Genomic DNA, 11,397 nt, shown 5'->3' on the forward strand with positions numbered 1-11,397 from the left:
GAGGCTGGGGTATCTACGTTGTCAAAAGACTTTCCACCATTTAGCAGGATCAACATTTGTGGAACACCTTGCTGGCGCCTACTCCCAGAGGAGCTTGTAAACACGTTGTCCCTGACGTACTGGAGGGCAGCCCCGGTGTTGAGGGGTCTGCCTCCTCTGTATCTCAGCCCCCTGACCGAATCCACAATATCCTCTCTGGTGGTGTATGTGTTCAGATAGAAATGGACCTCTGCATCTCTGCTGTACTGGACCACAGAGACACGGTCTTTGTTTTCTCCTACATTCAGTTTCTCCACCACTCTCTCAACAAAATCACGCATGGCAGGGAAGCCATTCCTTGTGCCATCAGAACCATCCAGAAGGAATACGATATCCTTTTTGGCACTGTCAACTGAGAACAGATAGAACGGGAACAAATTTAAAACTTTGCAAGGTTAGACAAGTCAGGTAGCCCTTCAGGCAAGGGGCTGTGCTAGTTAACATACCAAGAACAGTAGGTGACTCTGGGGTGACGTCAATAACCACATCCTCCACAGAGGACTGAAGCTGCTGTTGGACACTGGGAAGGTCAGTGAATTCAGGCACAGACAGAGCGTAACTTGGATCCTGGGCTATCTTCCGCAGTTCTGTGCTATCAGAGCTCTTGGTTCCAATGGCAAAGATCAAGACACCCATTTTTTTCAGAGCAGAGGCTGGTGCATCAACACTGTCAAAAGACCTTCCACCACTTAGCAATATTAGCACCTGTGGAACTCCTTCCAGGCGCCTGCTTCCTGCAGAGGCTGTGAAGACATTATCCCTCAAATACTGGAGGGCTGCTCCAGTGTTGAGGGGTCTTCCGCCTTTGTGTTTCAAACCTCTGAGGGTGTCAAAGATCTCGCCCTTTGTCGTGTATGTGTTCAGATAGAACTGGACGGCTGGATCTCTACTGTACTGAACCACTGAGACACGGTCTTTGTTGTCATCCACACTGAGTGTCTCCACAACTCTTTGGACAAAGTCTCTCATAGCTGGGAATCCAGTACTAGTACCATCAGATCCGTCCAACAAGAACACAAAATCTCTTCCCTTTCGCTGTTTCTCCACTATGGAACATAAGAAATGGGACATGTTAAGGTCATAGCGTAATTAGGTTTCCGTTTGAAAGTCTACCAATAAAAGCTAACCTCAACTTTTAGGACTGACTCTGTCAAAGTTTGGATAACTGTCATATCAAAGTGGCACTGGTTGGCCTTAAGTAGGTGAAATGCACTCTAACATGGTTCAATTTGCCTCCTTAACTGATCTTGGAATGTAAAATTTGGTCAATTTCTTACCGGTTACTGCTGGTGTCACTGGTGTGGCCCTCACTAGCATTATGCTCATTACAGAGGAGAGCTGTTCTTGGACACTGGGGAGCTCAGTGAACTCGGTCACTGATAGAGCGAGACTAGGGTCAGAGGATATCTTCTGCAGCTCATTAATGTCAGAGCTGCTTGTTCCAATGCCAATTACAAAGACACCCTGCTGTTTGAGAGCAGAGGCTGGGGTATCTACATTGTCAAAAGACTTTCCACCATTTAGCAGGATCAACATTTGTGGAACACCTTGCTGGCGCCTACTCCCAGAGGAGCTTGTAAACACGTTGTCCTTAACGTACTGGAGGGCTGCCCCGGTGTTGAGGGGTCTGCCTCCTCTGTATCTCAGCCCCCTGACCGAATCCACAATATCCTCTCTGGTGGTGTATGTGTTCAGATAGAAATGGACCTCTGCATCTCTGCTGTACTGGACCACAGAGACACGGTCTTTGTTTTCTCCCACATTCAGTTTCTCCACCACTCTCTCAACAAAATCACGCATGGCAGGGAAGCCATTCCTTGTGCCATCAGAACCATCCAGAAGGAATACAATATCCTTTTTGGCACTGTCAACTGAGAACAGATAGAACGGGAACAAATTTAAAACTTTGCAAGGTTAGACAAGTCAGGTAGCCCTTCAGGCAAGAGGCTGTGCTAGTTAACATACCAAGTACAGTAGGGGACTCTGGGGTGATGTCAATAACCACCTCCTCCACAGAGGACTGAAGCTGCTGTTGGACACTAGGAAGGTCAGTGAAATCAGGCACAGACAGAGCGTAACTTGGATCGTGGGCTATCCTCCGCAGTTCTGTGTTATTAGAGCTCCTGGTTCCAATGGCAAAGATCAAGACACCCATCTTTTTCAGAGCAGAGGCTGGTGCATCAACACGGTCAAAAGACCTTCCACCACTTAGCAATATTAGCACCTGTGGAACTCCTTCCAGGCGCCTGCTGCCTGCAGAGGCTGTGAAGACATTATCCCTCAAATACTGGAGGGCTGCTCCAGTGTTGAGGGGTCTTCCGCCTTTGTGTTTCAAACCTCTGAGGGTGTCAAAGATCTCGCCCTTTGTCCTGTATGTGTTCAGATAGAACTGGACGGCTGGATCTCTGCTGTACTGAACCACTGAGACACGGTCTTTGTTGTCATCCACACTGAGTGTCTCTACAACTCTTTGGACAAAGTCTCTCATAGCTGGGAATCCAGTTTTAGTACCATCAGATCCGTCCAACAAGAACACAAAATCTCTTCCCTTTGGCTGTTTCTCCACTATGGAACATAAGAAATGGGACATGTTAAGGTCATAGCGTAATTAGGTTTCTGTTTGAAAGTCTACCAATGAAAGCTAACGTCAACTTTTAGGACTGACTCTGTCAAAGTTTGGACAACTGTCATATCAAAGTGGCACTGGCTGACCTTAAGTAGGTGAAATGCAATCATACATGGTTTAATTTGCCTCCTAAACTGATCTTGGAATGTCAAATTTTGTCAATTTCTTACCGGTTACTGCTGGTGTCACTGGCGTGGCCCTCACTAGCATTGTGCTCATTACAGAGGAGAGCTGTTCTTGGACACTGGGGAGCTCAGTGAACTCAGTCACTGATAGAGCGAGACTAGGGTCAGAGGATATCTTCTGCAGCTCATTAATGTCAGAGCTGCTTGTTCCAATGCCAATTACAAAGACACCCTGCTGTTTGAGAGCAGAGGCTGGGGTATCTACGTTGTCATAAGACCTTCCACCATTTAGCAGGATCAACATTTGTGGAACACCTTGCTGGCGCCTACTCCCAGAGGAGCTTGTAAACACGTTGTCCCTGACGTACTGGAGGGCTGCCCCAGTGTTGAGGGGTCTGCCTCCTCTGTATCTCAGCCCCCTGACCGAATCCACAATATCCTCTCTGGTGGTGTATGTGTTCAGATAGAAATGGACCTCTGCATCTCTGCTGTACTGGACCACAGAGACACGGTCTTTGTTTTCTCCCACATTCAGTTTCTCCACCACTCTCTCAACAAAATCACGCATGGCAGGGAAGCCATTCCTTGTGCCATCAGAACCATCCAGAAGGAATACAATATCCTTTTTGGCACTGTCAACTGAGAACAGATAGAGCGTGAACAAATTTAAAACTTTGCAAGGTTAGACAAGTCAGGTAGCCCTTCAGGCAAGAGGCTGTGCTAGTAAACATACCAAGTACAGTTGGTGACTCTGGGGTGACGTCAATAACCACATCCTCCACAGAGGACTGAAGCTGCTGTTGGACACTGGGAAGGTCAGTGAATTCAGGCACAGACAGAGCGTATCTTGGATCCTGGGCTATCCTCCGCAGTTCTGTGCTATCAGAGCTCTTGGTTCCAATGGCAAAGATCAAGACACCCATTTTTTTCAGAGCAGAGGCTGGTGCATCAACACTGTCAAAAGACCTTCCACCACTTAGCAATATTAGCACCTGTGGAACTCCTTCCAGGCGCCTGCTTCCTGCAGAGGCTGTGAAGACATTATCCCTCAAATACTGGAGGGCTGCTCCAGTGTTGAGGGGTCTTCCGCCTTTGTGTTTCAAACCTCTGAGGGTGTCAAAGATCTCGCCCTTTGTCGTGTATGTGTTCAGATAGAACTGGACGGCTGGATCTCTACTGTACTGAACCACTGAGACACGGTCTTTGTTGTCATCCACACTGAGTGTCTCTACAACTCTTTGGACAAAGTCTCTCATAGCTGGGAATCCAGTACTAGTACCATCAGATCCGTCCAACAAGAACACAAAATCTCTTCCCTTTGGCTGTTTCTCCACTATGGAACATAATAAATGGGACATGTTAAGGTCATAGCGTAATTAGGTTTCCGTTTGAAAGTCTACCAATGAAAGCTAACCTCAACTTTTAGGACTGACTCTGTCAAAGTTTGGACAACTGTCATATCAAAGTGGCACTGGCTGACCTTAAGTAGTTGAATTGCACTATAACATGGTTCAATTTGCCACCTAAACTGATCTTGGAATGTAAAATTTGATCAATTTCTTACCGGTTACTGCTGGTGTCACTGGCGTGGCCCTCACTAGCATTGTGCTCATTACAGAGGAGAGTTGTTCTTGGACACTGGGGAGCTCAGTGAACTCAGTCACTGATAGAGCGAGACTAGGGTCAGAGGATATCTTCTGCAGCTCATTCATGTCAGAGCTGCTTGTTCCAATGCCAATTACAAAGACACCCTGCTGTTTGAGAGCAGAGGCTGTGGTATCTACATTGTCAAAAGACTTTCCACCATTTAGCAGGATCAACATTTGTGGAACACCTTGCTGGCGCCTACTTCCAGAGGAGCTTGTAAACACGTTTTCCCTGACGTACTGGAGGGCTGCCCCGGTGTTGAGGGGTCTGCCTCCTCTGTATCTCAGCCCCCTGACCGAATCCACAATATCCTCTCTCTTGGTGTATGTGTTCAGATAGAAATGGACCTCTGCATCTCTGCTGTACTGGACCACAGAGACACGGTCTTTGTTTTCTCCCACATTCAGTTTCTCCACCACTCTCTCAACAAAATCACGCATAGCAGGGAAGCCATTCCTTGTGCCATCAGAACCATCCAGAAGGAATACGATATCCTTTTTGGCACTGTCAACTGAGAACAGATAGAACGGGAAAAAAATGTAAACTTTGCAAGGTTAAACAAGTCAGGTAGCCCTTCAGGCAAGAGGCTGTGCTAGTAAACATACCAAGTACAGTTGGTGACTCTGGGGTGACGTCAATAACCACCTCCTCCACAGAGGACTGAAGCTGCTGTTGGACACTAGGAAGGTCAGTGAAATCAGGCACAGACAGAGCGTAACTTGGATCGTGGGCTATCTTCCGCAGTTCTGTGTTATTAGAGCTCCTGGTTCCAATGGCAAAGATCAAGACACCCATCTTTTTCAGAGCAGAGGCTGGTGCATCAACACTGTCAAAAGACCTTCCACCACTTAGCAATATTAGCACCTGTGGAACTGCTTCCAGGCGCCTGCTTCCTGCAGAGGCTGTGAAGACATTATCCCTCAAATACTGGAGGGCTGCTCCAGTGTTGAGGGGTCTTCCGCCTTTGTGTTTCAAACCTCTGAGGGTGTCAAAGATCTCGCCCTTTGTCCTGTATGTGTTCAGATAGAACTGGACGGCTGGATCTCTGCTGTACTGAACCACTGAGACACGGTCTTTGTTATCATCCACACTGAGTGTCTCTACAACTCTTTGGACAAAGTCTCTCATAGCTGGGAATCCAGTACTAGTACCATCAGATCCGTCCAACAAGAACACAAAATCTCTTCCCTTTCGCTGTTTCTCCACTATGGAACATAAGAAATGGGACATGTTAAGGTCATAGCGTAATTAGGTTTCCGTTTGAAAGTCTACCAATGAAAGCTAACCTCAACTTTTAGGACTGACTCTGTCAAAGTTTGGACAACTGTCATATCAAAGTGGCACTGGTTGGCCTTACGTAGGTGAAATGCACTCTAACATGGTTCAATTTGCCTCCTTAACTGATCTTGGATTGTAAAATTTGGTAAATTTCTTACCGGTTACTGCTGGTGTCACTGGCGTGGCCCTCACTAGCATTGTGCTCATTACAGAGGAGAGCTGTTCTTGGACACTGGGGAGCTCAGTGAACTCAGTCACTGATAGAGCGAGACTAGGGTCAGAGGATATCTTCTGCAGCTCATTAATGTCAGAGCTGCTTGTTCCAATGCCAATTACAAAGACACCCTGCTGTTTGAGAGCAGAGGCTGGGGTATCTACATTGTCAAAAGACTTTCCACCATTTAGCAGGATCAACATTTGTGGAACACCTTGCTGGCGCCTACTCCCAGAGGAGCTTGTAAACACGTTGTCCTTAACGTACTGGAGGGCTGCCCCGGTGTTGAGGGGTCTGCCTCCTCTGTATCTCAGCCCCCTGACCGAATCCACAATATCCTCTCTGGTGGTGTATGTGTTCAGATAGAAATGGACCTCTGCATCTCTGCTGTACTGGACCACAGAGACACGGTCTTTGTTTTCTCCCACATTCAGTTTCTCCACCACTCTCTCAACAAAATCACGCATGGCAGGGAAGCCATTCCTTGTGCCATCAGAACCATCCAGAAGGAATACAATATCCTTTTTGGCACTGTCAACTGAGAACAGATAGAACGGGAACAAATTTAAAACTTTGCAAGGTTAGACAAGTCAGGTAGCCCTTCAGGCAAGAGGCTGTGCTAGTTAACATACCAAGTACAGTAGGTGACTCTGGGGTGATGTCAATAACCACCTCCTCCACAGAGGACTGAAGCTGCTGTTGGACACTAGGAAGGTCAGTGAAATCAGGCACAGACAGAGCGTAACTTGGATCGTGGGCTATCTTCCGCAGTTCTGTGTTATTAGAGCTCCTGGTTCCAATGGCAAAGATCAAGACACCCATCTTTTTCAGAGCAGAGGCTGGTGCATCAACACGGTCAAAAGACCTTCCACCACTTAGCAATATTAGCACCTGTGGAACTCCTTCCAGGCGCCTGCTTCCTGCAGAGGCTGTGAAGACATTATCCCTCAAATACTGGAGGGCTGCTCCAGTGTTGAGGGGTCTTCCGCCTTTGTGTTTCAAACCTCTGAGGGTGTCAAAGATCTCGCCCTTTGTCCTGTATGTGTTCAGATAGAACTGGACGGCTGGATCTCTGCTGTACTGAACCACTGAGACACGGTCTTTGTTGTCATCCACACTGAGTGTCTCTACAACTCTTTGGACAAAGTCTCTCATAGCTGGGAATCCAGTTTTAGTACCATCAGATCCGTCCAACAAGAACACAAAATCTCTTCCCTTTGGCTGTTTCTCCACTATGGAACAGAAGAAATGGGACATGTTAAGGTCATAGCGTCATTAGGTTTCCGTTTGAAAGTCTACCAATGAAAGCTAACCTCAACATTTAGGACTGACTCTGTCAAAGTTTGGACAACTGTCATATCAAAGTGGCACTGGCTGACCTTAAGTAGGTGAAATGCACTCTAACATGGTTCAATTTGCCTCCTAAACTGATCTTTGAATGTAAAATTTGGTCAATTTCTTACCGGTTACTGCTGGTGTCACTGGCGTGGCCCTCACTAGCACTGTGCTCATTACAGAGGAGAGCTGTTCTTGGACACTGGGGAGCTCAGTGAACTCAGTCACTGATAGAGCGAGACTAGGGTCAGAGGATATCTTCTGCAGCTCATTAATGTCAGAGCTGCTTGTTCCAATGCCAATTACAAAGACACCCTGCTGTTTGAGAGCAGAGGCTGGGGTATCTACGTTGTCATAAGACCTTCCACCATTTAGCAGGATCAACATTTGTGGAACACCTTGCTGGCGCCTACTTCCAGAGGAGCTTGTAAACACGTTTTCCCTGACGTACTGGAGGGCTGCCCCGGTGTTGAGGGGTCTGCCTCCTCTGTGTCTCAGCCCCCTGACCGAATCCACAATATCCTCTCTCTTGGTGTATGTGTTCAGATAGAAATGGACCTCTGCATCTCTGCTGTACTGGACCACAGAGACACGGTCTTTGTTTTCTCCCACATTCAGTTTCTCCACCACTCTCTCAACAAAATCACGCATAGCAGGGAAGCCATTCCTTGTGCCATCAGAACCATCCAGAAGGAATACAATATCCTTTTTGGCACTGTCAACTGAGAACAGATAGAACGGGAACAAATTTAAAACTTTGCAAGGTTAGACAAGTCAGGTAGCCCTTCAGGCAAGAGGCTGTGCTAGTTAACATACCGAGTACAGTTGGTGACTCTGGGATGATGTCAATAACCACTTCCTCCACAGAGGACTGAAGCTGCTGTTGGACACTGGGAAGGTCAGTGAATTCAGGCACAGACAGAGCGTAACTTGGATCGTGGGCTATCTTCCGCAGTTCTGTGTTATTAGAGCTCCTGGTTCCAATGGCAAAGATCAAGACACCCATCTTTTTCAGAGCAGAAGCTGGTGCATCAACACTGTCAAAAGACCTTCCACCACTTAGCAATATTAGCACCTGTGGAACTCCTTCCAGGCGCCTGCTGCCTACAGAGGCTGTGAAGACATTATCCCTCAAATACTGGAGGGCTGCTCCAGTGTTGAGAGGTCTTCCGCCTTTGTGTTTTAAACCTCTGAGGGTGTCAAAGATCTCGCCCTTTGTCCTGTATGTGTTCAGATAGAACTGGACGGCTGGATCTCTGCTGTACTGAACCACTGAGACACGGTCTTTGTTGTCATCCACACTGAGTGTCTCTACAACTCTTTGGACAAAGTCTCTCATAGCTGGGAATCCAGTACTAGTACCATCAGATCCGTCCAACAAGAACACAAAATCTCTTCCCTTTGGCTGTTTCTCCACTATGGAACATAAGAAATGGGACATGTTAAGGTCATAGCGTAATTAGGTTTCTGTTTGAAAGTCTACCAATGAAAGCTAACGTCAACTTTTAGGACTGACTCTGTCAAAGTTTGGACAACTGTCATATCAAAGTGGCACTGGCTGACCTTAAGTAGGTGAAATGCAATCATACATGGTTTAATTTGCCTCCTAAACTGATCTTGGAATGTAAAATTTTGTCAATTTCTTACCGGTTACTGCTGGTGTCACTGGCGTGGCCCTCACTAGCATTGTGCTCATTGCAGAGGAGAGCTGTTCTTGGACACTGGGGAGCTCAGTGAACTCAGTCACTGATAGAGCGAGACTAGGGTCAGAGGATATCTTCTGCAGCTCATTAATGTCAGAGCTGCTTGTTCCAATGCCAATTACAAAGACACCCTGCTGTTTGAGAGCAGAGGCTGGGGTATCTACGTTGTCATAAGACCTTCCACCATTTAGCAGGATCAACATTTGTGGAACACCTTGCTGGCGCCTACTTCCAGAGGAGCTTGTAAACACGTTGTCCCTGACGTACTGGAGGGCTGCCCCAGTGTTGAGGGGTCTGCCTCCTCTGTATCTCAGCCCCCTGACCGAATCCACAATATCCTCTCTGGTGGTGTATGTGTTCAGATAGAAATGGACCTCTGCATCTCTGCTGTACTGGACCACAGAGACACGGTCTTTGTTTTCTCCCACATTCAGTTTCTCCACCACTCTCTCAACAAAATCACGCATGGCAGGGAAGCCATTCCTTGTGCCATCAGAACCATCCAGAAGGAATACAATATCCTTTTTGGCACTGTCAACTGAGAACAGATAGAGCGGGAACAAATTTAAAACTTTGCAAGGTTAGACAAGTCAGGTAGCCCTTCAGGCAAGAGGCTGTGCTAGTAAACATACCAAGTACAGTTGGTGACTCTGGGGTGACGTCAATAACCACATCCTCCACAGAGGACTGAAGCTGCTGTTGGACACTGGGAAGGTCAGTGAATTCAGGCACAGACAGAGCGTAACTTGGATCCTGGGCTATCTTCCGCAGTTCTGTGCTATCAGAGCTCTTGGTTCCAATGGCAAAGATCAAGACACCCATTTTTTTCAGAGCAGAGGCTGGTGCATCAACACTGTCAAAAGACCTTCCACCACTTAGCAATATTAGCACCTGTGGAACTCCTTCCAGGCGCCTGCTTCCTGCAGAGGCTGTGAAGACATTATCCCTCAAATACTGGAGGGCTGCTCCAGTGTTGAGGGGTCTTCCGCCTTTGTGTTTCAAACCTCTGAGGGTGTCAAAGATCTCGCCCTTTGTCCTGTATGTGTTCAGATAGAACTGGACGGCTGGATCTCTGCTGTACTGAACCACTGAGACACGATCTTTGTTGTCATCCACACTGAGTGTCTCTACAACTCTTTGGACAAAGTCTGTCATAGCTGGGAATCCAGTTCTAGTACCATCAGATCCGTCCAACAAGAACACAAAATCTCTTCCCTTTGGCTGTTTCTCCACTATGGAACATAAGAATTGGGACATGTTAAGGTCATAGCGTAAAAGGTTTCTGTTTGAAAGTCTACCAATGAAAGCTAACCTCAACTTTTAGGACTGACTCTGTCAAAGTTTTTACAACTGTCATATAAAAGTGGCACTGGCTGACCTTAAGTAGGAGAAATGCACTCTAGCATGGTTATATTTGCCACCTAAACTGATCTTGGAATGTAAAATTTGATCAATTTCTTACCGGTTACTGCTGGTGTCACTGGCGTGGCCCTCACTAGCATTGTGCTCATTACAGAGGAGAGTTGTTCTTGGACACTGGGGAGCTCAGTGAACTCAGTCACTGATAGAGCGAGACTAGGGTCAGAGGATATCTTCTGCAGCTCATTCATGTCAGAGCTGCTTGTTCCAATGCCAATTACAAAGACACCCTGCTGTTTGAGAGCAGAGGCTGGGGTATCTACATTGTCAAAAGACTTTCCACCATTTAGCAGGATCAACATTTGTGGAACACCTTGCTGGCGCCTACTTCCAGAGGAGCTTGTAAACACGTTTTCCCTGACGTACTGGAGGGCTGCCCCGGTGTTGAGGGGTCTGCCTCCTCTGTATCTCAGCCCCCTGACCGAATCCACAATATCCTCTCTCTTGGTGTATGTGTTCAGATAGAAATGGACCTCTGCATCTCTGCTGTACTGGACCACAGAGACACGGTCTTTGTTTTCTCCCACATTCAGTTTCTCCACCACTCTCTCAACAAAATCACGCATAGCAGGGAAGCCATTCCTTGTGCCATCAGAACCATCCAGAAGGAATACGATATCCTTTTTGGCACTGTCAACTGAGAACAGATAGAACGGGAAAAAAATGTAAACTTTGCAAGGTTAAACAAGTCAGGTAGCCCTTCAGGCAAGAGGCTGTGCTAGTAAACATACCAAGTACAGTTGGTGACTCTGGGGTGACGTCAATAACCACCTCCTCCACAGAGGACTGAAGCTGCTGTTGGACACTAGGAAGGTCAGTGAAATCAGGCACAGACAGAGCGTAACTTGGATCGTGGGCTATCTTCCGCAGTTCTGTGTTATTAGAGCTCCTGGTTCCAATGGCAAAGATCAAGACACCCATCTTTTTCAGAGCAGAGGCTGGTGCATCAACACTGTCAAAAGACCTTCCACCACTTAGCAATATTAGCACCTGTGGAACTGCTTCCAGGCG

General features: G+C 47.2%; 3 protein-coding genes across 6 annotated transcripts in view; all 3 read right to left on the reverse strand.

Moving 5' to 3' along the window:
- col6a3 (collagen, type VI, alpha 3) overlaps positions 1–11,397 on the reverse strand; it is a 66,076-nt gene that overhangs the window by 28,849 nt on the left and 25,830 nt on the right. The gene's annotated exons all lie outside the window — the stretch shown is intronic.
- On the reverse strand, positions 466–7,292 carry LOC128456394 (collagen alpha-3(VI) chain). Its single transcript, XM_053440548.1, has 5 exons — positions 6,562–7,292; positions 5,874–6,467; positions 5,043–5,642; positions 3,524–4,948; positions 466–3,429 (listed from the first exon to the last, which is right to left on the reverse strand). Exons 1-4 carry the CDS (start codon positions 7,184–7,186, stop codon positions 4,314–4,316), a joined length of 2,454 nt encoding a protein of 817 aa, XP_053296523.1. The 5' UTR covers positions 7,187–7,292; the 3' UTR covers positions 466–3,429; positions 3,524–4,313.
- LOC128456398 (collagen alpha-3(VI) chain-like) lies at positions 7,271–11,394 on the reverse strand. The gene is made up of 4 exons (XM_053440554.1): positions 11,118–11,394; positions 9,600–11,023; positions 8,081–9,505; positions 7,271–7,986 (listed from the first exon to the last, which is right to left on the reverse strand). The coding sequence occupies exons 3-4, from the start codon at positions 8,703–8,705 to the stop codon at positions 7,352–7,354; spliced, it is 1,260 nt and encodes a 419-aa protein (XP_053296529.1). The 5' UTR covers positions 8,706–9,505; positions 9,600–11,023; positions 11,118–11,394; the 3' UTR covers positions 7,271–7,351.

This window comes from Pleuronectes platessa, chromosome 14, assembly GCF_947347685.1.
Source record: "Pleuronectes platessa chromosome 14, fPlePla1.1, whole genome shotgun sequence".
NCBI lineage: Eukaryota > Metazoa > Chordata > Actinopteri > Pleuronectiformes > Pleuronectidae > Pleuronectes > Pleuronectes platessa.

Excerpts from the sequence above, each read along its gene's own strand:
- LOC128456394 (XM_053440548.1), bottom strand. The coding sequence starts at position 7,186 with ATGTCCCATTTCTTCTGTTCCATAGTGGAGAAACAGCCAAAGGGAAGA. Across the intron at positions 6,468-6,561 it reads AGAGTCACCTACTGTACTTG|TTGACAGTGCCAAAAAGGAT; the intron begins GTATGTTAACTA and ends ATCTGTTCTCAG. Across the intron at positions 4,949-5,042 it reads AGAGTCACCAACTGTACTTG|TTGACAGTGCCAAAAAGGAT; the intron begins GTATGTTTACTA and ends ATCTGTTCTCAG.
- LOC128456398 (XM_053440554.1), bottom strand. The coding sequence starts at position 8,705 with ATGTCCCATTTCTTATGTTCCATAGTGGAGAAACAGCCAAAGGGAAGA. Across the intron at positions 7,987-8,080 it reads AGAGTCACCAACTGTACTCG|TTGACAGTGCCAAAAAGGAT; the intron begins GTATGTTAACTA and ends ATCTGTTCTCAG.